The sequence below is a fragment of the Larus michahellis genome, chromosome 5, assembly GCF_964199755.1.
Source record: "Larus michahellis chromosome 5, bLarMic1.1, whole genome shotgun sequence".
Lineage (NCBI taxonomy): Eukaryota > Metazoa > Chordata > Aves > Charadriiformes > Laridae > Larus > Larus michahellis.
In genome coordinates this window covers 39,378,530-39,406,119 of record NC_133900.1, presented here as the reverse complement: position 1 = coordinate 39,406,119, position 27,590 = coordinate 39,378,530, and the positions used below count along the sequence as shown (strand labels likewise).

General features: G+C 38.6%; 1 protein-coding gene across 1 annotated transcript in view; it reads left to right on the top strand.

Moving 5' to 3' along the window:
• The window catches only part of DCHS2 (dachsous cadherin-related 2), a 77,531-nt gene that overhangs the window by 36,194 nt on the left and 13,747 nt on the right, over nt 1-27,590 (top strand). The window contains 8 exon segments of the mRNA XM_074589717.1: nt 6,431-6,588; nt 7,782-8,622; nt 9,559-9,798; nt 14,615-14,749; nt 14,998-15,207; nt 16,467-17,324; nt 23,250-23,360; nt 26,224-26,435. Of these exon segments, the coding sequence (XP_074445818.1) occupies nt 6,431-6,588; nt 7,782-8,622; nt 9,559-9,798; nt 14,615-14,749; nt 14,998-15,207; nt 16,467-17,324; nt 23,250-23,360; nt 26,224-26,435 (2,765 nt within the window).

Here is a 27,590-nt window from a genome sequence, read left to right as displayed (position 1 = left end):
ATCTAAGGAGGTGCAAGCCTTTCTTCCTGTCCCCCTCTGCCCCGTCTTCCCAGGGGTTTGGTTGCCTGTGTGGCTGGCCAGAGAGCCTTGAAACAGCACTCAGAAAAGATTAGGACAGTGATCTTGTACTGTACAGTTTAGTGTTTCAGTCAGTTGTTTAACATCTTAAAGGAAAGATGATCTCCCTTTTCGCATGACCAATTGAAGATTTTCCTGCTAAAAGAATAGTTCATGACAGTCTGAGACAGGGATCAGAAGGATCAGCAGGTAATCTGAGCAAACAATGAGGCTTGTGGATTTTAGTTCATGTTTCACCCTGTATTTAGCACTGTGTTAGCCTGATGTAGTGTGGCTTCTTAAAAACACTTCTCTTTAGTTTTCCCCATAATTCCTACATGTAGTAGTTCACTTCTCGTGTAAGCTGTAGGGTGCAGTTTTGTTTTCAGTGAAATCAATAACAGAGCAGTCCTAAATTAGAACATGTGTGGGACTAGGGCATTAATACTGGCAAGAGACATAGATGTGATCTCTGTTTTTGCTGCTTGCTACTTGCTACGCTTTTACACAAGAGAGAACTCTCTCTATAACCAGTGAGGAAAACATGTCTGTTCCTCCTGCTTTGCTTCACTATTGATTCTAAACAGGAAGAGGAGCCAAGAACAGAACTGTTTTGGGTTTTTTTCCATTTTGATACCTGCTGTATTCTACCAGCTTAATGTAATCAATACATTTTAAGCTTGGTATTTGTAGTCCATGGTAATTTGCACATAGACCATGCTGTTTGATCAGAGCAAGAAAACATTTCCAATATTTCCATCCACTCAGTGCATTTCCTCAGGTGTTCTTTTCTGTGTAGGCAGAGCTCAAATGTGGATTTGGTTGGTTTAAACTCATTGCAATTGTCACTGCAGAGTAAGGACCAAAATACCGCAAAGCTACATTACTCCTCACTTTTAAAGGGGAGCTCCCCTTTAGCAAGGGAATCAGTAGCTTCCTCTTGCCAAAGCTGAAATTACCAAAAGATTCTGGTGGATTATGTTATACTGTGTCTTTATGTACCCTTTTGACTTCTGTGAAGTAATGGAAGGACTTTAAGATCCAAATCCATAAAGGCCAGAGAACTAACTCCGCTCTCTTCCACCAAGAGATGCTTAAAAAAATGAGACATTTAACAACTCTATTGAAAATTTTGCAGTTGAAATATACACAGATAATAAAAGACTGTAGGGTCAGTTTATGGCCATACTATTTATTCCCTTAATTTGGATACAAGTGACTGCCTCTTCCAGTGGGAATTGGAGAGAATTATGGACTTCTGCACTGTGAACAATAATATTTTGCACAAAATTATTCCCCTTAAGAAAAAGGGAATGAATAGTATCCAGCCCTTTGTTTGAAGGGTGATAGCCTGGCAACACAGGAAGTGTTCTTCAGGGGTCTCTGCCTGTCTGTATATCTAACTACATCCCCTCCCTTTAAACAGCACATTGGATTTTCTTACTGGGTTCACTGTAGAGCCCCAGAGGGGAGTAAGTAAGAGTTCAAATTATAAAAATGACTAGCAACACAAAATATGACTGGTCTTGTAAATGCTGTCTCTAGAAAGAACAAAAGGATAAAAACAGCAGCAAAAAAAACACTAAAAGAGCGCTCCCAGCCTTGGAACTAGATTTTCTTTCCGATAAACAAATCCAGAAACAGCTGAGCTTCTCTGATACTAATTTTTGTTGTTGTTGTTAGTTGGCTCACAGCCTTTAACATCTGGTCTTCAGTTTCATGGTGAAGTTCTTTCCTGCTTTATATTTAAAATAGTATTTTCTAGTTCTGGGACATTGTTCAGTACTAAAATACGAAGAAGAAATATGATCTGGTTTACAGCTGTATTTGTTAAACACAAAGACATCAGGTTAATTGGAGGACTGCGTGCAGACCAGTGCTCTTTTCAGCAGTTGAGGGAGTGCCACAAGATTAGGAGCTATGAGTGTCAGTGTCAGCTGTTAAGCTTGTTACAGTCTCTGGGTAATTTTTAATGTTCTTGAGACCTTAAAGAAATGCCGAGATAGCAGCAATAGGTTAAGCTATGCAGGAAGGTTAATGACAAATGCCAACAAATTACGTAAGGAAAAATCTGTAAAAGAGCTATGAAGTTTACACAACAGATGAATTTTAGCCTTCAGAGGAGAAGTGTTTCCTTCAAAATGCCCCTCCCTCTTCCCAGAAAATCAAAACATATCATCCTTAAACATTCATGTGTATGGAAACGCATGATCATATGGCCATACCTCCGCTTTTGTGTTGTCACTCGAAGAGTAACCTAATTCAGAGGGAGGTGAATTCCAGCTATGTGTACTATTCCTTAGTGACGCTGGCAATTGCAAAGTGCCTGGCCGCCTTTATGACTGTGAGTAGGTTATAATATAGCATTTATAACAATAATGCCTGTATTTATAGAGCATCATAAACTATTGCTTTGTGTGTTAAGACCAGCACTGGCAAAGTAGAAGCTTTTACAGTTATATTTGGACCAATTCTGCAGATGCATTAGCACTTGACCACCGGAGTGCTAGTGGAAGCCTAGTTTACACTGCTAACACACACGAATTGGCAAGTGTTGTACAAATGTCTGTGGACAAGTACTTGTTCTCCAGGGTGATTTGCAGGCAGCATGCAGGGAGCATTCCTAGACTTGCAGAGGGCTGCATTTCTGCAGCAGCCCCACTGTGTTCAAGCTACTTGGGAGCTATGGCATTGCCTTCCTCTTTTCTGTTAAGAGAAACAACTGTTCTTTCATCTCAAAGGAGAATGAGATGGCTGAGGCACTGTGTCTTTTAAAACCTAGGAAAGATACAGTTCTTCAGGAAATTAGGTAAAAATATGTCGCTATCACTGCGTACTGAGGTCATGAATATCTAAGAAAACTCTAGTATTACTTTCTGTCTGCCCTCTGGGCCATTTTGCCTGAATGTCAGTCCCTGGAAGGCTTGGATGTTCTGCCAAAGGTCACAGCCACACATTGCCTGGGGTTTCTCAGGCTATCTTTTTTTTGTCCAAAACTGTAGTTTCTGTGATTATGTTTGAGACCACAGAGTTGAGAAAGTGCCTGGGCTTTGGAGGACCTCATGTGAATGGAAGCCTGGCCAACCAGTTGGACAATGCAGAGGTGGAAAATTTAGGAGAAAAAGTTTAGCTGTTTGTTGGCAGGTTATGGTAGAGTTGCAAGCACAAGAAGAGACTGGGACCATTAAAGTCTCATTATCGAGAGATTTAATTTTTTTCTGTTCCATGCTTCATCTGCTCTTCTCAATTTCCTTCTTTCTTATCCATTTCTCATATAGTTTCTTCCTTTTCTCTTCATACAAAAAAAGGGCATCTTTAGGATGTATGATATAAGCAGCAGTTGCCTAATTCAGGTGACTTACAGAGGTGAAAGCTGAGCAAATGTTTCTGGAAGTGCAGGGAGCTTTTAGACTGCCTTTTCCCTTATTCCTTATTTTGAACTTCCAAAAGACTGAGGAGGAGGATTTGGAGTGTATTTAGAAAGTGAGCGAGCTATCACTCACATGTACTTGCCCTTGGTAATCTTGGACAAAAGTATTCAAAACTGGTCTGTCTCTTCTCTTAGTCTTTAGGTAGGCTTTTGAAATTTAGAAATTGAAGAAATTGCTTTAGCTACAAAACGTAGTATAAAAGTTTGATTAGTCTGTTTGTAGATGAAGGGTAATCCATTTCATAAGTTTTTTTTTCCCTTGAAGTTTTTTCTGATCTGGAATCAAATGGCTATGCTTTGAAATTGTCCATGAATAAATTAAAAATAGACTGATAAAAATACCAGAAAAATAGAAATAAGATGTTTCAGTTTTGACTGTCTTTATAGTGCAGTGCCAGATAAAAAAGATGAAAATAAGAAACACTTTCAAAATGGAAGTCCCAAGGGGTTATATTTTATACAATATCTCTTTCCAACCTTATCAGACTTTTCTGTTACTTTTATTGCCACCAAAATAGGCGCAAAACTGACTACTAGAGAATTGTAGTCTCTAGTAAATAATGCTATTGGTAGTTTTTTTTCTGACCAGCTCTCTTTTATTTTATTCAAAAGTGTAGATTTTGACCATTCCTTTCTCTTATCAAATAAGAGACAACCCTTCAGAAGCTCTGTGGACTGACACCTATTTCAGTTAAGCTTAGCTATCTATGTTCTAGAAGAACATAAACAGCTGGGCTGTTTTTCTGTTTAACTTTAAACAGAAATACAAGTATTGGTCTTTATGCTAAGAGGTACTGACGATCCTTGTCACTGCTGGAGCAATGGTGAATCCTCATACCCTCATGCTCAGATTGCAATTATGTACTTGCAATGTTTTTGTTCTCCTATTATTTTTTTTTAATTTTTTTTTTTTAATTATTTTTCATTCAGTTTGGTAACTGTAGCTCCATTTTGGTAGAAAAATGAAGGGAATAGTTTTCATGCACTTCTGTTTAGTGGTTTGTTTTGGTTTTTTAGTTCTCCCTATCAGTTATTTTAAATGTCAGTTTTAGCAAAATGTAAAAAATATAAGCATGCAATTCACATTATGTGTTCTGTTTTTCATATCTCCTTTGCCTTTTGCTTAGCTGGGATTTTGTGTCATGAAGCATTATATGGAACAAACGTATCTGTGAACGTAGACTTACTATTGGGACCTAAACCAGAAAAGTAACCGAAAGCTATTTATTAAAGCACTAATATAGTAGCATTAATATTTTGAAACTATCATGAAAAAATGCAGAATGCAGGACTGTCTCATTCAATATCGTTGTCTCTACATATTGTTTCCTTTTGGCAATTTCCTTGTTATGTTCCAGACTGCAAGAGTCAACCCAGAAGGGACTCATGGGACATTAGAAACCTAGTCAGTCAAAAATAGCAGAACAATATTGGAAAAAACTCCTATTTGTTGATTGTGAAAACCCTGTTTTCTAACTATCCTGCTCAGTGTTTTTTCAAATTCTTCAAGTGCAAATATTTTACAGTTGCAGGTGAGGTGATTGGACACAAAAATGAACATCTATATGTGCAGCAAACTAATTTGCATGTGCAGATTTGGAGAACATAAACAGCTTCATGCTCACTTAGATGCCTATGGAAATACAGTTCTTTATGGGTGTTTTGTGTACTACATCTGCACTAAATTTATGTTTACCACAGTTGCTTATTAGAATAGCAGCTGTTATGCTGCATGACTTTGTTTAACCCACTAGCACACCTTATTAAAAATTCACGTAGCAAGAAGCTGTTTGCATAGTATTTTTAGAGAGAAGTAATTATGACAAATTAGATTTTCTCAGTTTCTGGTAACATAAGAAAGTATCTGGAGATAATTTCCCATTTTACTAAAAATTGGAGTAATTTGTATTGCATTCCCTGAAAATGGGGGAGGTGAGCGTTGGTCTCTTTTCCCGGGTAACAAGTGACAGGACAAGAGGAAATGGCCTCAAGTTGCACCGGGGGAGGTTTAGGTTGGATATTAGGAAAAATTTCTTCACTGAAAGGGTTATCGAGCATCGTAACAGGCTGCCAGGCAAGTGGTTGAGGCACCATCCCTGGAGGTATTTAAAAGACATGTTGATGTGACACTTAGGAACATGGTTTAGTGGTAGACTTGTCAGAGCTAGGTTTACGGTTGGACTCGACGATCTTAAGGGTCTTTTCCAACCTAAATGGTTCTGTGATTCTAAGTCACAAAGAGCTATTTACTCTTCTATGGTAGAATTTTTCTTTGCAATTCTAGAACAAACGTAGTATGATGTAGCTGCAAGTGGTAATTTTAATTAGAAGTTTCTTGTTATTAGCACATGGCCAGTCCTTGATGAAGGATGTATGTGTAATTTCCAATACTCACATGTTGCTCTGCGACAATTTACTGTAAGATTTTAGCTACCCCCAGTTAGCTCCTGGTTCAGAGCACAAGCAAGGCAGCTGGCATCACTGCATCTGCAATGTCTTAGGGGTAGATAGGGCTCTTTGCTGATCCATAGTCTGCAGGGGACGTGAGCCAGCTGTGTCTCCAGCATCACTTACTTGATCCTTCGTACCAGTTCAGAGACTAAAACTTAATTCTTTCTCTGGCCCTGCCTAACAACTTATGTTGGAAGTAGTAGTACCAATCCTGGGGTGTCTGCTGCTCTCCTGATGCACACACCATCGGTGTGAGTAACTTTGGTACAGTTGCTTTAGTACTCCATAGCATTTCTCTCTATAGCTTTATAAATCCAGAGTAAGTGGTTTATAATAACTACGAACTCAATGAAGGAAGAAGCAAACCAAATGAATGCAGCAGGTTCCCTTCCCTCTGGGTCCTGCTCTTTCTTACTGCTAATTAGATTGTTCAGTACTATGGAGGAAAGCTGAAGAGATCTGCAATAACTCATACCCATTTTTTCCCCACAGAAGAGGATATAGGATACTTCCAGATTGATGCTGTCAGTGGGGAGTTAAGAACGACCCGGTCTCTGTCACATGCTGAGAGACCGGACTATAGAATGATGGTCACAGCCAGGGACCAGGGAATGCCTTCGCTTCAAGGACGTGCTGCTGTTTACATCCAGGTACTTGTTTATGTTCAGATAGAAGTTATGTTAGACGGTTTCTCTGAAAAAAACAATTTTGGGAGAAGCTAGGGAAATAAGCTGAAGAAAGGAAGAAGTTCAAAATTATAAGCACTTTGTCTCATGGTAATTTTCTCTAGCCGTTTTTCTGTTGAGGGAGGAAATGAAAGAGCAGATTCATTTTGACTTATTAAGAATACACAACAGCATTCTGGGTTGTCTGGCAAATAGATGTTGTTTGTGCTTTAGTAGGAGGTCAGTATGAACACTGGAAAAGAGAAGGGAAATACCAAGGTAGGCAGAATGAAATGCAAATATCAGGAGAAGACTGAAAGTGGGGGAGAGAGTAGATAATTCTTTTCTCCACTATGTTACTCTGTTTTCTAAATTCTGCCTCTGTAATCCAGTATAAGGATAGCTTATTCCTTTGTGCTGGTTTGTACAGGGCTGCTCTGCATGGGAGTGTGAAACACACTGCTGGCGTGTGCTCTTTCCACAGCCAGGCACCTGCTGTTCATCGAGCCACAGTGGGGCTGCTTTGTCCAGGCTGCCCGTGCGCTCTTTTATCAGAGGCTGAATGTCACTGAGACTGCTATTTTCATGTTACCCAAAAGATTGTTAATTTTGGATTGCTTGTGAAAAAAAAAGCTTCAGTCAAGACAAGGCAAATGCAGTTCCCACAGTTGAAGAGATTCTTTCATTTTAAAGCATTAACTTGGAACACTGCAGCAATCCCTAATGAATGAAACCCTGTAATGACATAAACAACCCTCAAAAAACCTGGCTATCTGTTTGTGTTTGGCAAACAGCGTAACGTACAGTGCTTTCTTTGTCACGTCTGTCCCTGTGGTGCTGTCCTATGTAGAAAGACAGTTGAAGTGCTTCAGAGTAGGGGCAGAGATAGCAGTAATCAGGTCATCTGTCTTTGGACCCTTGCGATTCAGAGGGTGAGAGACAGTCTTGTCCCTTCTTTTAATGTGGGAATGAAAGATAAAGTTAGGGAATGACTGGCCAAGGACTATTTTGAACTCTTATGGTTCATGTTGAGTTTCGTTTCTGGCTTTGAGGCACGCTTAGGATAAATATACTCACAAATAATAAATGATTAAACTTTCAATTAAGGGAAACAAATTTCATTACACTATTCATAATAACAATGTGAAAATATTTTGGTCTTTGTGCTTTTGTTGCAGGTAATCCCACTTCCCAATGGGAGATCTGTCTTCTCTCAAGATTTCAAACACTTTGTCATACCTGAAAATTGTAAACCTGCGCAAGTGTTGAATTTCCTGAAGTGGCCTGAAAATCATCTAACAACTAACAGGAAACTGCATTTCAGCATCGCTAAAGAAGATGATGATGTACATTTTGAAATAGATAGCTTGACTGGAGACCTTTTTCTTTCCAAGGAACTTGACTATGAAACAGCTTCGCACTTCCTTTTGCAAGTTATCATAAAGGATTATAATAATAATCCTCAACAGAATAACACTGTCTTCCTAAGTATTGATGTAGAAGATCAGAATGATCATTCTCCGTATTTTCAAGATCACTTTGTAGTGATTGGCATAGAGGAAAATGTACCTGTTGGCACTCTGGTTTACACATTCAATGCAAAAGATGGAGATGGCGGTTTTCTGAACAGCAAAATACAGTATTCCCTAGAAATGAGTAACATGAGTAAAAACCCATTTCTTATTCACCCTTCGCATGGCACCTTGACCACAGCTTTTCCACTAGACAGGGAGATTACTCGCTCTGTGGTCCTCACAGTGTCTGCGGCAGACCAGGCAATAAATCTCACTGATCGCAGGCTTGATTCCCTGGCTGCAAAAATCGTTATTCTGGATATCAATGACAACAGTCCCAGTTTTACGTCTTCACCTCTTTCCTATGTCATGGAGGATGTGGAGGTGGGCTTCCTTGTGCACCGTATAATTGCAAAGGATCCTGATGAGGGAAGAAATGGACAAGTTACATATCACATTCTTTCAGGCAATGAAAACAAAGCATTTATATTGGATAAAATTACAGGTACTGCAACTTCTGTTCTCTGGAGATTCTTGTACTGTGCTTCTCACAGTAATATTCGGGAGTGCGTACAATGCAACACTGAAATACCACATTACTATGGTACTCTACCCAGGTGACTTATTGTCCTCAGGGGTGATTACCTTGGGCAGAGCACTGCATGAGCAAGGCAGCACTACGTGCAGTAGGCAAGCTCAGTGAGACTCAGCTCAAAAATTTCTGCATGACACTATTCCTGTGTTATGTAAATGTACTGGAGCACCTTCCAATAGCGTATTAAGGAGTGTGGGAAAAAAGTGTGTGCAGTGAAATACTTTGTTCTGATTTTGCATGATGCATACTTAAAGCGTGGTATGTTGCTGTACGTACACGTAAGGAAAGGCAAAGTCAAGATCAAGGAATGTGTGTCACACTGTGGATGGAATATGTTCAGTGGAGGCTCAAAGTGCTGATGAATTTCATTCTTCAGCCCTCTGAAATTCTCTGGTTCCTGAAAGAGTTCTGTAACTCTTACGCCATCTGCACACAAATACAAATCTGACCCTAATAGTTGCAATATTATCTGGTTCTTATTCTGATTTTGAATCCATATGTGACACTGATTTGTAGAGCGCCTAATTGCATAACTTAGGTGCAAAAGAAGAAAAATACTTAAGTTAAATAAAGTTCACAAGTTAAATCCAAATTTAAATAGAAAGGAATCTCTGAACTTCACTTGAATATTCCATGAATCCCAGTTTCCCTTCATGTCAAAATGAGTATTTCTGTGCCAATTAGCACTCTAAAGGGAGTCACAGATAATGACTGACTCCGAAGTCTGGAAGCCTTGCAACTGTGGCACAGCACGCATGGTGATACTACATTGAAGCTGTGAGCGCTGGAATGAGGATCCTAACCTGGACAAGAATACTTTTTTAATACCTTCTTTCTTTATAATAGGACTCTTAACTACAGCCCAGCTTCTAGACCGTGAGATTCAGAACTGCTATAATTTGACACTCATGGCTCTCGATGACGGCAGCCCAGCTCTCTTCGCCACACAGGTTCTAACCATCGTTGTTCTTGATGTGAATGATGAAGCCCCAATATTTCTGAAGCAACTTTATGAGACTGCCATTCGTGAAAACCAAGATCCAGGGGAGTTTGTGCTAAAGGTGGAAGCTGTGGACAGAGATGCAGGTAATTTCTGTCCTTTTGCTATTAATTTCATTGTGGACCATAGTAGACTGATAAATCGTGCTGCCTGCTGTGCTTGCATGTACAGCTGTTGTGCTTTTTGCCAAGGTCATGTATGAGTTTTGAGTTTCAAAACACAGCTTTTGCTTCAGACCCTCAACCTTTATTCAAGGTCTTGGAGGTATTCTGACTTGCACACTGGTGTAGCTTCAGCTGTGATTGGTGTATAAAATCTAAAATGTGCGCTTGCATGATGCGGAGTAGCTCAGTGTACTGAAGCTTTCAGGTGAAGATAGCCAGTGTGCTCTGGTTCTAAATCAGCAAACAATTTTCAGCTCAATTAAAGTTAATATTTGAACTTTTTTTCCTCTTAATCAAAGCGTTTTGAATAGCTTTAAAACAATACACTAGACAGGGGTCCTGGTCTTGTAACAGAACCGGCAAATATGCACTAATCTTTTCTGACCAGAGAGGGGCACTGTCATCCAAGATTTTCCAGTTTGTTGAGCTGTGAAGGGATCGTGGAATTGCTCTGGATTACAAATAGGATTTTACGTACATTAAGAATGTTATTACATTGCTTTTAACACATACACAGAATGGATGAGTAAGAAGGAGTGGTTCACATGCTCTTTGAAGCACAGGTAAGGACTAAACGTGAGAGTCTTTGCTAAGTAACGAAGAAATTCCCTCCAATTCTTCCACTACCTGCTCTTTTGAAATGCATACGATGTTACAGGTAGTCCGTGTGCTGGAGAGACCACGCACAGTGCATACAGTTAGTGTAACATGAAGCAGTTACACAGAGCCTGTGGTAAAAATAAAATCTGGAAAGAGAATTAAATATTACAATACTGCTGCAATTGGCCCAAAGTTCGTCTCAACTTTGTGAATGACTTTCTTTTCACTTTGGGTGCACTTTCTGCACATCTTTAGAATTGTTAAAGTGGTGCTATCCAAAAAATAGATAAAACGATAGATCTTGTTAGCAAAATAATTTTCTGTATTCAGTAAGATCTGTTGTTTCAATGTAAAGCACGTATTGATTACGAAAGGCTGATGTGAGCTCAACAGAGGTGCTGTATGGAAGAGACATTTCCTCACAAGCTTGTAAAGTATTTAGACCTGTGTGGATAGCCCTGTTTATGAAAACCTTCATGACAGCTGAGCAGCATTACAGTCTACTTCTGTACCTCACTCTTCCAAGTATTTTCTTTCTTTTGTGGATCACACTATAAAAAAGAAAAGACAGTATTTGAAGTAAGAATCTACAAGATATCAGAGAAAAGAAGTGGGAATTTGCTTGAATTCCTCTCCCTCCTTTCTCCATCCCTTATATTTATTTAATGCACATCTTGTGGGAAATACAGCAGAAGGGAAATTCTGGGAGCTGTTAGGAGGAGGGAGTGGGGTGGCTTGGCAGGGCGGAGAGGAAGGGCATTCCAAGTGTACTGGGTGGCACAGTGTGTGCCTGCCTGTGCAGACATTTTGGGCTGGAGCACTGTTGTGGCTGATGGTTCTTTCCTGATTTTTTTTTTTTTTTTTAAAGTACATTTTCCGGTAACCACAGTCCTTCTGTTGGGTCTCTTTCTCACATTTGCCTGATTTGGCCTCTGTCATGTGCATGTAACAGCATTGTTCCAAACAAATACTGAAGTGATGCTCATAATGTAAGAAAATAGGATGTATGTAGGAGTCATATAAATATAATGCTACTCTTCCTACATTTTTGGAACATAAGTTTTGAATAAGACAGCTCCTTTCATGTTGTCCTTTATTTTCTACATCACATTTTTTTCTTTATTTTTATTTGCTCTTTAAATTGCAGTTCACATCCCAGTAATATTTGCATAGTCTCAGCGGAGGACTTTTCTCCCATCACAGACTTTTTTTTTTTTTTTTACTTCATATTTTCCCTGACTTACCACAGGGAGGAATCATTTTTACTAACAGTATCAGCCATCGTCAAGCTTTTGTTTTATTTGTCTTTCTACTTCATTCCCTGTGAAGGGAAGAGGGAGAACAAGCAGCCATCACCTTCTTTGTGTTTGACCGAAGCTTTAAGCTTGTTCCAGTTCAAAAGACTTTTTATTTTTATTTTTAATTTGGAAATCACTACTAAAATTTTTGCTTGTAATGATTTTCTTTCACGTGGATATCCATGTGGTTATCTTATCATGTGGATGTGAGAAAGCATACAACACGTAGGAAAGATACCCACAGCATATTTAAGATAGGTCAGGGGTTTGCCTTGAGATATGTCTTTGCAGAAGCTCTGAATGAACTGAACTAACATTTGTCAAGGTCTGCTTTTAAGCAGATGTGTACCTCTGTGGTTCAGTAGTTATGTCTGGAGCCTTAGGAGAAAAATCTCAGAAGGTTAATAAGGGACCACTGACTCAGTTATGAGTCAGGGCTCACTGCCATTCACTGTCTTGCTCATATTCATGGATTACCATGGTCTTAACAACACTAGTATTATAAAGATGAGACTTAAGCCTAGATTTAGGGCAGGGGGAACATTTGTTCCCATTGCTTCTTTGCTGGTGTTGGCACTAGACATATCCACAGTGTAATGCCACAGCTGCTGCTTCTGAGAAGCTGTGGAAGCACAGGGGCTGCCTGTGCTGTGGCAGGGGAACAGGAAAAGGGGCTGAAGCTTTTCCCTGTCTGCCCCCAAAATGTGACTAGCACTACTGAATAATTAATCAAGAGGTTGGATCAGGTGCAAATGTGTCAGCTGCTGTGCCATGGTATGTGACTGTGTAGAGTCATCACGCTCTTCTCTTGGGCAGGGCGTGCAGCTTTCTCCTACTGCCTCCTACCTTTCTCCTACGTGTACGCTCCTAGCAGATGGGTATGAGAAAGGAAGCAGTAGATACTGGGTAAATAAGTGTAATGAAGGTGTCACATATCTGTGCCCTCTGAGGATTAAAAGTTTCATTTCAACAGTATGTGAATAGTCAACTTGGATGGCACCTGTATGTTTTTCCAGCACTGTCTGTAAATAATGTCCATTGTGAAATCTGCCAGTGAAGGCACTGGGTTGAAGCAGTTCAGTTGCAGGAGACCAAAGGCTAATAGTTAGTATCAGTCCTGCAGTCTCATGTGTCTTTTTTTCCATCTGTAGCATTGGTGAATAAGGATAGATAAATGCAGGCAGAGCTATGATTATCTTTTTAAATGTAGTTGAATGGTATCTAATACGGGCAGACCAGATAGTGTGTGTTGGTAACCTTAAACTTTGAAGACATTCTCCTTGATTGTCCTTACTGCTGTGATTTTTCTCTTCTTCTGGAAAGCTGAAAGGATTTCTGTAACTCATTTTTCTTTCTGCTGTGTATTGTGTGAATATGTCCCTCCCTTGACTTTAGGAGCAAATGCATTTACAGTAATAATTCTCTTAATCAAATTTCAGTAGTGTTGTCAACTATTTAGCAAAGCTATTCAAAGGCAAACAAAAGAAGTCATGGATGTTAAACACTGTAGGCTCTGTTTCTTCTCTCACACTGGTGTTTCTCCATCAACTCCAGTGCAGATTGTCCTGTTTTCGACTGCAGCAGATGAGAACAGGCAGGCAGTGTTTGACTCTGAATAGCAGTTTTCCTATGACTAGGAGTGCTGTAGTTTTCCAGGTGCACCAACTGTCCCTAACCTACTAAAAGACTGATTGTTGGTAGGAAAAACACAGAATGATTGAATGAAACTTACAAAAATTTGAAAGAAAAAAAAAGCAAAAGCACAATAGTACAAGTCCTTCAAGTATAATGTAGGATTAAACTCATTAAAGTTAATAATGTAAGCGTGATGGAGATGACATACTTTCCACAGGAGGATGTTGAAACTAGAAGAAATACGAAAGAAATTATTTTAGAAGCATAATATGTAAGAACGTGGAGTCACGGTTCTTGTTCAGCTCAGGTGGGCAACTTTGAAAGAAAGGGTTTTAAAAGCCTGTACAGTTTTAGCCTATTTTCTAGAGAAAGACAGGAAGGTTAATATCCCTCTACTATATACAAATGGTAAGCCTGATAAGGAAATGAATGGAATTGGCATTCAGAAAAACTTGGAGGGAAGGAAACTCTTTAACCTTCCCTTCTGGAAATCCTGCACGACTTTATAAAACCAAGCAGTATCATTTCAGAGACTGTCTACAAGAGGGAACAGTCTAAAAGGCCTCAGATGTGCTGTGGGAATGCCCACCAAATTGCCTTTTCTCTTGAAGACAACTAGGAGATGACTACCCTGCGAGCCCTGACAAGGACTTAGGCATCTGCCTGCTCGCTGTTATGAACATTTAGAAATGGTGGACATGCCAAGAACTGGGTGTTTTCTCTGAATGTTTATACTATTCAGTCTGGTACTGTACAGAGATAGTTGCATTGGCTCTGAGTGAAGTTAAGTGGAGAACCAGAGTAGCCCAGTACTCTGCCTGACATCCTGTTGAGAAATTCACTACCTTGGGGAGATCAGAAGACAAACGCTTGGATTCCACGGTCTAAGTTGATGCTTTCTTGTACCATGTTGATATGTCAGCTTGTTTGGAGACATGCTCTGAGTGCCTGGAAATGTTGCTGGGGTCACTTTGAGTGGCTGGAAAACCTAGGCACAAAGCAGCATCTGGACAAGGATTTTGAAGATCCAAATTTTAGATTTGGATCTTTTATGCTGATGAAGAAGCAGTTGCTCACTGCATTAAAAATAATAAATTCATCCATAACCCATTTCCCAGGGAGGGGGAGAAGAAAGAGACAAATCTGTAGACCTGAATGTGAGGAGAGTGGCTGTGTTTTACTAAGATTTCCACTCTGCTTTTAAGGACTGAATTCCTTGCTTCGATATGAAATCTTACCAGGAACTGGTTACGAGAAATTCAAGATGAACCCAGACAGTGGAGTACTCCTAACAACTGCATCACTGGACAGGGAAACCCAGGAGGTTTTCAGGATTAAAGGTAACAGTGTGAAATATCTGTGAGTGCCTGTAAAATGTGAATTGAGAATAGGTGTGGTGTTGCTATTGTGTTACCTTTTTTTCATGCTGTCTGAGTAAGATGGAAGTGGTAAGATTTTCAGGTACAGAATAGCATATGCTTTTTGCATGGCACAAATAACTCTCCTGTTCTGCTATTAAGGAACATCTATTGTTGCACCCACAACATATAAAATTGTATAAAATTCGCTTTCTTTTTATTAATCTTAGTCTTGGTTCGAGACAGTGGAACCCCATCGCTGTCAAGCACGGTGACAGTTATCTGCACAGTGCTGGACGAAAACGATCACTCTCCCATGTTTCTTCTTCCCATCTCTGAGATCCATATTTCAGAGAACCAACAGCCTTCTGTCGTTTACATTGCCCGGGCTGTAGATATGGATGCTGGAAATAATGGAGTTCTAAGATACAAAATAATTGGTAAGTTACACTCCATCATTTTTGTTAGTATAAATCAGAAAGTATATAAACAGGAACGTCCACACTTTAGACTAGTCTTGAATTTACCAGGCCTCCCTTGCTCCCATCTTGTCCACATACTTCTTTCATGTGGGGGAAAGAAAAAAAAAAAGGTCTTTCACCCCTTTGTCAGCATTAATAAGGACTTTCCAGGCATACTTTCAGTCAGCTTTCTGGATTTGAAATAGTACAGAAAAGAAAAACAAAAAACTACAAATGCTGGAAGGAGGCATTAATCATGAAGGCATAATTTTGTCCCTTTTGTTACAGTTGTAGAAGTTCTGAATGTAAATATACCCTTGCAAATAAGTACAAGAATTAATCTAATTTTATGTATTTGATTTTATTTATTTAGTTTAATTTCATGAGAGCTTCTTTCACCCAGCAATTAGTAACGTCATACTTGGTTTTCATATTGCCAAACTCTCCCTGTGTCCACTATGCCAATGTAAGCTCCACAGCTGTTCAAAGCCTCCTGTAATATCTTTGCACAAATACAAGTTTGCTGTGCTTGCTTTAGTTTGTGGCTCTCAGCAATAGCTCAAATATGGGCAGATAGCTACCGTGGTAACAGCCAACAAATTTTTCTTTGAAGATACAGTTATGAATTCCTTTATGTTTTCTTGGTTTTTATTTCATGATCTTTTATGATCTTTAATTTAATTACCTTTGGTCTTTCTGCATGTTATAAAGTATGTATGCAATTCACTGTTACTAAAAAAGCTGACTTTTCTGCCAACTGCTTCATATTTACCTTCCCCTTCCATGTCCCCCAAATCAAGACCTTGCACAACTATTCACATCCAAGAGACAGGTTTGTAGAAGAGAATAAGAAGCAAGTAATTACAATTGTCAGCAATGCTTTATAGGTTTCTGGAGTTTGTAACTAAGGTTGGGAAGAGGTCACTTTATGCAGCAGCATAGCTGCAGGAGATTTTATAAGGTGTGCTGCTTTGGGAAAAAAGACATGCATCTGGCAAAATAGCCACTCTGTAAATTGATATGACATTCTGTATTTACTGTCATTGCCACCCACTGATTTAAATGAAATGCAGGTTTTAATTCGTATAAGAGGAATAAAATATGTGAAAGACACATGAGCACACCAGCTGTACGAGCCATTGGATCATGTTATTGCAATTAACATAGCGGTATTCACAAGGGATTCTTTTTTCAAAAGCAATTGTTTGTGATCATTTTATTTTTTATGTGTTTGAAAGGTGGAAATGTTGGCGAATACTTCACATTAAATAACACTTCAGGAAAACTGCTGGTCACTCGTAGCTTAGACAGAGAAGACATCAGCAATTTCACTCTTGTAATTGAGTGCCGTGACCTAGGCAGTCCCTCAAGAAGCTCCACTGCACAGCTGTATCTGACGGTCTTGGATGAAAACGACCACAACCCGATGTTTGCAAAGACCGAGTATCAAATCTCTGTGAGAGAAGACCTAGAAGAAGGCTCAGCCATCCTGGACCTCTTTGCTTCTGACAAAGATGATGGCCTAAATGGCGAAGTTATGTACTCCCTCATTGATGACACCTTCGGAGCATTTGCTATTGACAGTGTAACGGGGTCTATAGTTACTACAAAGGCACTGGACCGGGAGACCAAATCCCAGTATACATTTAGGGCTGTGGCAAGTGACTGTAGCACCCATTTGCCAAGAAGCACCACTGTCAGTGTTGTGGTGCACGTTGACGATGTCAATGATAATGATCCTGTTTTTTTGCAGAATCCTATCAGGGCCTTTGTCCCTTCTGAAACCCATGTGAATGAGACAGTAGCCACTGTGAGAGCAGAGGACATGGATCTGGGATCAAACGGAGCTGTTGTTTTTAGACTGATGATAGCGGAAACTGTATTTCAGATCGACGCGAAGACAGGTGACATCATTCTACAGGAGCCCTTGGCTTCCAAGGACTTCAGTACCCAGCTGCTAGTGACGGCTTCAGATCAAGGTATCTCACCTCGAACAGCCACAGCTATGGTCATTATCTTTACAGAAGAAGAAGAGGAGGAGATTTCATTCAGCCATAGCCTGTATGAAGCAAGCGTGCCTGAGAACAGTGCAGCAGGTGGGCATCAAATCCCAATTTGTGTTCTTGCAGTTGCCAGTCTCCCTTCCTTTTGGAATGGTAATTGTAATGGATAGTATAGGGAAAATTTTTGCTCGTGCAGTGGCAGGAAAGTGGTAATTTGGATGTAGAAAATACCCATCTGCCCTTTTCCAGTGTACCAGCATGAAAAAGAAGCATGGTCTGTAAGTCGGAGGCATTGTCTGGGTCTTGAGTGTGGTGCCCTTGTACAACAGTGCTGCTCACATTAAACAGAAAGCTCCCTTGTCAAAGGTGGTGTTTCCATCCCTCAGCCTGGGAAGCCCTGAGCATCAGTCAGTTCGCTCTTTTAGCAAAATGACTTTAATGATGAGTGGATAGCATTTATTCATCATTTCACTTGTCAATGCACATAAGCTCGTATGAGATGAGTGGTGTGTACCAGTTGAAACATGACGTTTCTTGTTTTTGCAAAACCGTTCATGAACTTTAGCAGCTTTCAGAGATATTCTAAAGCCTTACTGAAGCTTTTGACTTTCCAGAAGGAGAATGGGGGGTAGGGTGGGGTGAAGGGGAGAGAAGTTCAGAGGCTGTGGTACTTTGTCATTCAGACAAGCTTCTACAGTGTATCTCCAGGTAGAGCCTGGGCTCTTGAATGCTACCTGTAGACAAACCAGCTTCAGTCACAAAGTTCTTACAGATTTATTTATTTTTGTTCCGTATGATGAGGACAATTACTGCTCTACTTTTTATCATTCAGAGAATATTAGTAGTTGTGCCTCCTGCCAATTAGATATGGTAAGTACCTTTTCCTGCTTCCAGGGATTGGGCTCATCCTAATGAGGGACAAAAGGGAGTGCCTATCCCATTTTTCTGGCCACAGATCCCACTGTAGAATTGACCGGACATATTTAGAGATCTGACCTGGACTATATTCGTGATTCAAACACTGCCTCATGAGGTTCACCTTGAACAAGTCATTTATCCTCTTTATAGTTCAAATTTCCCTCAGTAAAATGAAAGCAATATTCCTTTATATCCTAAGGGTATTGTGAGACTAGTGAATTCTTGGATCTTGAGTAACAGCCTATATATTTGATTAAGAATTGGTAAAAAATAGATGTGTTAATAATTTTGGAAAAACAACTGATATTCTTGGATAATTATGAACAGAATAGAGAAGAAGGGTGAAGATGGCTGTTGCAGTAATTACTGCTGTGATTACTCAGCCATTCCTTCCTCTATGCCTGTTTGGAACTACGAGCCAAATTTTCAGCAGTGCATTTTAAGGTAAGGATAATGCTGTGAGTATTACTGATGTTTCAGTTAACAGATCGAAAATAGGCAATAAGGTAAAAAAAAAAAATTTAATTAAGTGACTTTTTTTTTTTTAAACCATAGATGAAATATTTTTTTTCAGGCTATTTTTAAAAAGCTGTGATAAGTAGTCAAATGCCCGGGTTAGAGCATCCTTCTAGTGCTCTCACTGTCAAAAAACATGTGGGATTTTGGAAAAAGTGGAAGGTTTCCAACAGGAAAGAGTGGAGCATGCCGTAGCCTGGTGGTTAAAACACTCTTCTGAAATATGAAAGGTGTAGATTCAGGTCTCCTTGGGCAGAGGAGCATTTCCCTTTCACTCCATCCTGAGAACTCTATGTACAGAACCTATGGGATAAGATGTTATTTAATTTTTTTTTTTAAACCAGTGCTTCATTTATTGCTTCTATTACAAATGAAAAAAAATTCCTAAACACATTTGTCCTGACATTTAAAAAATACTTTTTATTCCTTGAATTTGACCAGGATTTATAAGTCATTTTGGACACCCTAAAATTGAATTTTTCTGTGAATGAGTGACAGATACCCCAAGGCCTCCAAACCCCGTTTTACTCCTCAGCACTGTACAGCAATTAATTGTGTGTCCCATTGCAAAGGAGAGTCTGCCCTGGAGGAATTGCTGCTTCCAGAAATACAGTTTGGATGTCACAGCAATGTGTGTTAATCTCTTGTTTTCTGTCTTTTCATTGATCTACCCATTGAGAGTCAGTTGTGGTCATGTATGGGGGCCGTCCATTCTAGGTGTCTGGAAAGTAGAGACATCAGGGTGTTTCCAGCGGTGAGCCCTGGGCTCTCAAATTTTGTCTCTCCCTTGCTGCAGCAGTCTTGTACTTTCAGAAAATGTCATGAGAAACTGTTTATCAGGCTTTCTGGGGCAGTAAGGTCAAGGCCCCGCGGTTTCAGTCTTTTCAGGAGAGATGGGCTTAACCTGCATTAATCCTGCATTAAAATTTCTTTCTAGGTAAGAAAAAATAAGCGGGAAGATAGATTTTGTTAGGAAACAAGTATCACTTTAAAGAAAGAAAATAAAATTGAGAACTTTAGAGCAATAGACAAGCTAATCTGATCCTAAATTTTCCTAAGTGTAGATGTATTCACAGGTCAGGCTAGACAATCCAGCCTGAAATCATGGAAACGCCCCAAGGAACTGAGGTAACAGAATGCCATAGTCAGATTGTTCTCCCATTCAATGTATAAAAAACATAAATAAGACTCGATTTAAGTTGTTTTGATTAAAGGAAATTTAGCAAAGCTTCAAGGTAAATAGGAGGGTTTCATCCCAAAATTTTAGTTTGTATATTTAATAAAAGTCTACTTGCTAAGATCAAATTCTTTTAAGAGTATGAGAGATTTTACCAAATACTAATACTGTTTTGGCTCTGTTTGTAGTATTTACTTATTTATATAAGCATAAGTAAATATCAAATATTTTACATTTCAGTGTTAAAAAAGCATGATTATAATTAAAACTCTCGTAGAAGTTAGCTTACAGGATATATGTGATCCTGGGACCCTTACAAGTATGAATGGTACCAGTGTATTCAGTCCAGGGGAGATTTACATTACATACTGATTATTTGTAGAACTGGTATTAATAAATGTGGCTTTTCCTCCTAATTTTATTTCTGCCTTAACTAATAGAGTGGGAAAACTCTAAGTTTATTTTTAAAAGAATAAAAAAATCTGAATAGTATAAACGACGAAAGCCAAAGCCAAGGGTCCTTAGTTTTAATTTAGTCTAAACTTGTCAATTGGGTGAGTGCCTCAGGAATTGGTCCTTGTGGTCAGATTTTCTTTAAGTGTTTGACCTCCAGGTTTAATGACCTTCAGAAAACCCCATTCTTCTACTTTTTGTTTAATATTAAATATTTAATGCCTTTAAATATTATAAACTGCATTGCAACAGGCACTTAGAAGCCAGTCAATAAATAATCAAGTCACTGCAGTCTTGGGAGGGTAAGCGACTGTTATTATTCACCAAGATTTCACTTGAATGGTTGTTTGCATAGCACTTCACTGGAGACGGATTCACCAGTAAAACTTGTTGACTTCTTTTCCTTTTTTTTTTTTTTCTTAATAGATATAAAATATGTCACCTCTTATTCTGTAAGTCATCTCTTACTCTTTATGCTCAGTTAGCTTTTTCTTTCATTAGCAATTAACATCTCAAGAAATAATGGCAAGGATGAACCAGGGTTAGATGACAAAGGAGGGGAAAAGAGACTACTATGATGAATACAGAATAGAGAAGATAAAAAACAATATGGATTATACAGTAGCCCGTTTCTGGTGTATATGTTGTGTTCAAACCCAGAGTACAACAAAAGTTTTTGAGTCTATTTGGCCAGTTAGGCAAAAACTTTCCACGCTACCATACTTCAGTTTCAAGTCAGTAGGCATAATGTAAAGGTTGATATGTTGGCTATTTAAAGCATTTGAGATATTTCCAAATGCTATCGTGTTGTCTGAATGAATGTACTGAAAAAAAACCGTAAATACAAACATTTTAAATCCCTCTTCACTTCCTTTAATATTCTTAGCTAACCCATAAATTGATTGCATAGCGTTTCAAGCCAATCTGACTGCTTTCTGCTTTGATCCTGTTCTCTCTCCTTTCTCACTAGCTTCAGTGCTGATCTCATCCTCATCATGCCGTTTCTGTGTGCTTTGCAGCCAGAAAGCTACCTTCCTCTTAATTTTCTCCAGTTTATGTGTTGCATGTTATGACCTTTGCTTGAAGCAGTGTTTGAATCACATGTACTTGAAATTGCAAGCTCCAGTGGATGGGTACTTGTCTTTTGCTATTTACCTGTATAGGGCCTGTTGGTGTCACGACAGACCTGAGTTTGGTCATTTTTTTTGACAATGAACTGTAAAAATGTGTTGTTTGAAGGAGTCATTTTCTGTGAAAGATATCAGAAACAAGTAATTCGTTTTCTCCCAAAAAGAAGTTGTAAACAATTTTGAAAACAATCCATGAAAATATGAAAGTATGAAACTTAAAGGATTAGGATTTGAGGACCCAGAGCAAAAAGTCATTGACCCCTGAAAAAGAGGGATTCAAGTACAAGTGCTGCTGCTTCCTTTACTTTTGGTAGTTTTTCTTCTTAAACATGCGAACAAACGAACAAAAAGTCTGCTGACAGTATTAGAAGACAAATAGTGATGTTCTTTGGACCTTGAATATTTTTCTTATCTTTAACTCTGCTCTGAGGATGCTACGAATGATTGCCCGTGCAGGCTTCTGTAGTAAATCAGAGTTGCCCAGCAATGAAAATTCAACCTACAGCCCCCTGTTTTAGTTCCTAAAAAAAAAAAAAACAGTGTAGCATTCGTATCAGTCTTTACTTATTGGACAGTTGGATCTTACTTCCAGAACTTTTCTAGTAAATATAATGACTAGTACAGAAAAATATCTCTGTCAAAATCAGCATTTTTTGGCTTTTGACAGTCAGATTTTAGGAGCAAATGACAAACCACTTAAACCAAAATTTCCTGGTTTTAAAAATGAATAAGTAACAATGCTAAAATAAAAAAGGTAGCAGATAGTTTTAGGAGGAACACTTCCTCTCATTTTTACGCTAAAGATAAAGTCCTTTCCTCCAACATCCAGGACACTAAGCATGAACAGAATGCCCTTTGCAATGTAATAAAATAGCTAGTTTTCTGTAAAGATCTTTGGAAGAGTTCAGGTTGCACAGTAACCTCATTCCATCACAGTTGCATGGAATCAATTACAATTAAATTACATAATTAAAATCCATTAAAATCAATTACCATATATACTAAACAATTTCATAACTCACTTGAGAAGAATATTCTTTTGGAAATATTGATAATGCATTTTAAACTTGCTACATTTTTGTTAAACATGATGATTCTGAGCAGGATAATGCGTTCTGTTTCACATTTTTCCTCTAATCCTGTTTCAAACAGGATATTTATTTCATGTCTCCTGTATTCTGTATTAAATCATCGCTCTTTTCATTGAATTTGGATTCTGCTTGAATTGACACATAGCCATGCATGTAGTTTCATCTTTTCATTCTCTCTGTCAGAAGATGACGAATTAAAATTTTTAAGAATATTTCATCTAAAATATTGTTGAAAAATCCAAATTGAATTCAGATAAATGAAGGAAAAATAAACTCTTTATGGTGATTCAGGGGTAACATGCATTCCCTATGATGCACAAAAAAAGGGCTATTTTCCTTAAAAGAATTCATGAAAAGGTGAGATTTAAATGACCAAAGACAGTATAAATGGAATAAAAGGAGTACATATGACTTCAGGTAAGAGGTAATTCCATTGGTACATTGGAGTTTGCAATTAGGAAAAGTTACAGCTTTTTTAGGCAGGTGATGAAGTTGTGATCAGGTGAGTAATTGGCTGAGCAAGGAGGGATAAACGGGGCCTTGCCTATGAAGTTGTAACGCAGTGAAAGTCATGGAGGAGTTGTTCTTACTGTCTACTATTTTAATTCATGGATAAGCACCTGGCCTAGTATATAGGAGTTTGTCTGTGCATCTGCTATTAATCACAGTAATATAAAATTAGAATAAAACCTTCCAAAGTGGACATGATGAAAATGCCTTATTGCTTCCATAGGTACATCACTTCTAACTGTAGAAGCTTATGAACACAAATTTACAGGAGAAAACATAAAATACAGCATCTTCAGTGACAAGGAAAGCATATTCTCCATACACCCCACTACAGGTACATTTTCATAAATACATATTTTTTTCAAGTCTATGTGTGTAGCTTAAAGTCTGTGGTCTCTAAAATATAGCAAGTTCCTACCACAAGAACACTCCTGTTACAACGAATAAATCGTTAGTAAAACCAGGGGTGTGGAGAGGCCTGCACTATTGTAAATGTGATGTGGAAAGTAGTTGAACACCAGTGTACCTGTTTAAAACACTCAGTTCTGATTAACTAATGATCACCAGGTGTTTTACTGCTTTGTGATCCAATCTGAGACTTCATCTTATTTCTCATCATAAAGTTGCCCAAAAACTCAATAAACATAATCCTTCAAAATACTGCTAATGTAGGAAGTATTAGACCCTTCTTGAGTTTAATGCTCTTTGTTTCAGGCAAACCTTGACAAGTCTGAAAGTCATGTTTGTTTATTTTTTGTCAATTTATCTGTGTTCTGCAGCAGGTCTGCTTTCACCTACTCTTCAGTCAGGAACTTCTCATTGCAGGAGGGCGGCGCATTCCCCTTGTGCATTTCCGTGCTCTCATCTAAGGCGTGTAAGATAGCGTAGCTACTCTGGTTGCCTCTCAGCTCCTAAACATCTGTAGCAAAAGAGTTTGCCTTCTCAATAGCTGGAGTCTTTCTGGGATGGCATAGACAGTGTAAGCAGTTTCCTTCAGAAGTGGTCTAAATAGGTTGTATGCTTAACAAATGGCTTTCTCCCTGAGTTCCTGGGTTATTCTGAGGTCTCCGGGCATCAAGTGGTGTACTCCTGTAAAGCTATCATGTTTGATGCTGATGGACAGTTAAAATAATTTTGTTTTTTCCAGATGAGGGGCACTTAAAGTGCATACACTTGATGTCCAAGTCCTTCTTATTTCACTGAAATAAAGCTAGAAAGATTAATCTTAGAGAACATCTTAGAGCCAGGCAAGTTTATGCCCAAGAAAGTGATTCTTCTCTGATATCACCTCCAAAAGAAAAAAAGAAAAAAAAAATCAAATGAGATTTTCCTCTTTTTTTATCAATCCAGTCTGAAAAATGATTACATGATGTTTTTAAGAGTCTCACAAGCACTGTCTTCGCAAACCATCGTGGAATTTCTATAGCAGTGGATGTCAGAAGTCTTCTTTCGAGATACTCGAGCGATTCTGGTTACTTCTGTTTCCTCTCTTCTGAAACCTGTCTTCTGTTTCTTAGAAAACATTAATTGAAGTGTTGCCTTTCAGGACTTCTTAAGAGCAGTTCTTACCTCAGCATTAATTTTGGCACCAGTAACTCTCTACCCATTGTTTCTACAGCAGAAATATTTTCAGCTATATCGATGCCCTTTCTATCTTAGGTATTCTAAACAGCCAAAGGTGTGCTCTGCTAGTCTTTTCAAGCACTGCTGTTAATTAACGCCATTTTGGAGAAGACTTTCTCCTATTCTCGGGGATTTATTGTACTGTAGAATCATATAAAGTATGTAGACAATGACCCAAAGACATGAACTTATCTGTCATCTGACACAGAAAGGGAATCAGCTGTGCCTGAATAGACAGAAGTTTGTCTGTCATCTTCTTAAAAACCTCCAGTGATAGTGATTCTGCAAACCTTCTCAATAGTCTGTAAAGGTCTTGAAAGTTGGAAAGTTTTTATTCATATTTATTTGAATGTGTGTTGAAACAATTTAAAATTATTACTTCTTAACGTAGTAATAATAGATGTAAGACAAAGACAAAAAAAGCTATTCTTTACATATTTGAAAACTATTACCCTGTTTCTTCTTTGTGTGCCCTTCTCTAGAATGAGCAACTCTGGTTCTTTCACTTGTTCCTTCTAGGTGTTGTACCTCAAACGTGATTATTTGCTCCACACTAACACTAGAATCTTTCAGTTATTCTGTGTCATCTTGAAGTGTATTCCTTCTGACACTGTGTATTTTGCCTCTTCTGTATAGAGAATGTGATAATTTTTAAGTGTTGTGCTGAAGAGGGACCACCTGCCAGCTTTGAAATCTTTATGCTCAAGACGCAATTCTTGAATACTGGACAGATACATAAACAGTAGTCAATCATTGCTGCTTATCTTAGAAAATAAAAACTAAGAAGCACTAGCTTGGAGAAACAGTAGAATAGGTTCTTATGCTATCACAAGTTCGGGATATTAGATATTTATGGCATCATTACTGAAAAATCCATGCAAATCAGAATTTGAAATCTAATGAAAATAAGATGCTAATGAACTGTGTCTGATATTTAGATGTAATGAAGAATTTTGAGTATATTACTATATTACCTAGAACACTGAAACAATGACCACAGATTTCCAAAGGCATTTCAGGTTGAATGTGGAGATGTCTAGTTGTGCTTGTAGTCTCAATAATTTTCACTGATTCTTTTTGATAGGATAACAACTGTGGGGGGTGGGTTGTACTCGCTGCATTGGAAGGAGTCAGTGTTTTACCTGTATGTCAATCAGATACAGAAGTTGATACAGCTATTGCCTGACTTGGATACAGATGGAGAACTAGATGTAGCCACTCTCAGATGAGGGCCAAGAGTCTCTTCAGACACAGCTGGCTCATTGTCACATGTCAAGGAGGATGTGGCATGCAGCCAGATTCTTCGTCACTATCCCTCTACAAGTAAATCTGCTTTGTTTTAGGACATTTCCAGTGTGGTGGTTGATCAGTGAAAACTCAGCTGTCCCCCCAGCACGCAGGGGGTGATGTTAGGTAGAGGAAAGACATGGTGGGAAGCTTGCCGCAGTTCTGTCGTGTTCAGTGAAGGAGATCTCAAACATTAGAGATTTCATAACTCCATTTGTGGGTGTTTCTTCCTGACTACATAAGCCCGATCTTTATTTTTTTATTTTATTTTTATTTTAATAAACCAGGTGCAATCACAGTAAACAAGCCAAAGTCTCTTGATTATGAAGCTAAGAATAAAATACATCTTTCAGTTTTGGCTGAAAATAGCTTGAATTCAGCACTCTGTGGAGTGACAATTTTGATTCAAGATGTGAATGACAATGCACCTAAATTTGAGCAAAGCTATTACAAAGCATCAGTATGGGAAGGCCAAAGTCCTAAAACAGACATCATACAGGTAAGTAGAAATATATCTTCCCAAGCCCAGTGCTGTAGTTAAGAAGTTCAGTTGATCTGTTCATGACTACAGTCCTGCTAGGTCTCTTCTGGACCACTGTAACTTAAAAACTGGGAGTGGGGTTCTTGGTGTTGCTACTACTTTGCTTGCACATCTAAAATATTCAACGATTTTTTTCTAGAACACATTTCAAATCTTTCTTTCAGGATTGTTTAGTTGAAAGAGAATTCTCTGTATTCTTAATAGTTGTGCAGCTGGACTTCAAATTCTTTTTTTTATTTTATTTTTTTATTTTTCTGTTTCTCTCTTCAAGTAGTTCAAAAATACCATTCAAAGCTGTGGTTCTGGTTACAATATAGGCTGGTTCTTGCATTAATGCATCTACTGAAAGGGCTATAGCAATAAAAAGAATACTTTCAACTCATCAGACTAGTAGAGTCAAACCCAAGTGTTCAATTTAAAATCTGATGCCTAAAGAGCAGCTTGTCTCAATTTAAATGTGCAAACACTTCTTCCTCTGAATGGATCCATTCTCTGAAAGTGTTTCCAGCTGGCTGTGTTAGAGCAAAAGAAGACATCAGTTGGACTAGAAGAACGCATAATTTCCTCAGTACATGTTCTTGCATTGCAAGTCAGGTCACAGTGAGGGTCATGTCAGGTACTAAAGATATTCCTCCTCTAGAGAATAAATAAATGGAAAGCTACAAATGCCTCCAGGGCAAAGTGATCAGAAACTGATGGACATTGTATTTAGAGAAACATATGTCCAGGAATGGAGAAAAATCAAAAGGCAGTCAACCCAGATGTGTAGTCAAAATTTTATGACAGAATACATTCTATTATGTTTCCTTTATTCAGTCTGACTGGTTGCCTCATTGCTCATTATAATGCTGGTTCAGCAACCAGAAAAATACAAAGATGACTCTTCAAAGAGTCAGAGGAGTCTTTGAGAAACCTGTTCACTGATGTCGAATGTTATTTATTCTGTTAGTTTTACAGCCTGCCTCTGCCCTTTTTACATTTCCTGGTTTTTATTTTAAAAAGTAATTAATGAATTATTCCATGAAAGCTTTGAAAACTTAATAATTTAATTATGTTATCCTTTGTCTGTCTGTATAGCAGTAATACTTTAAAGGCCAGTCACACACCCCTGAA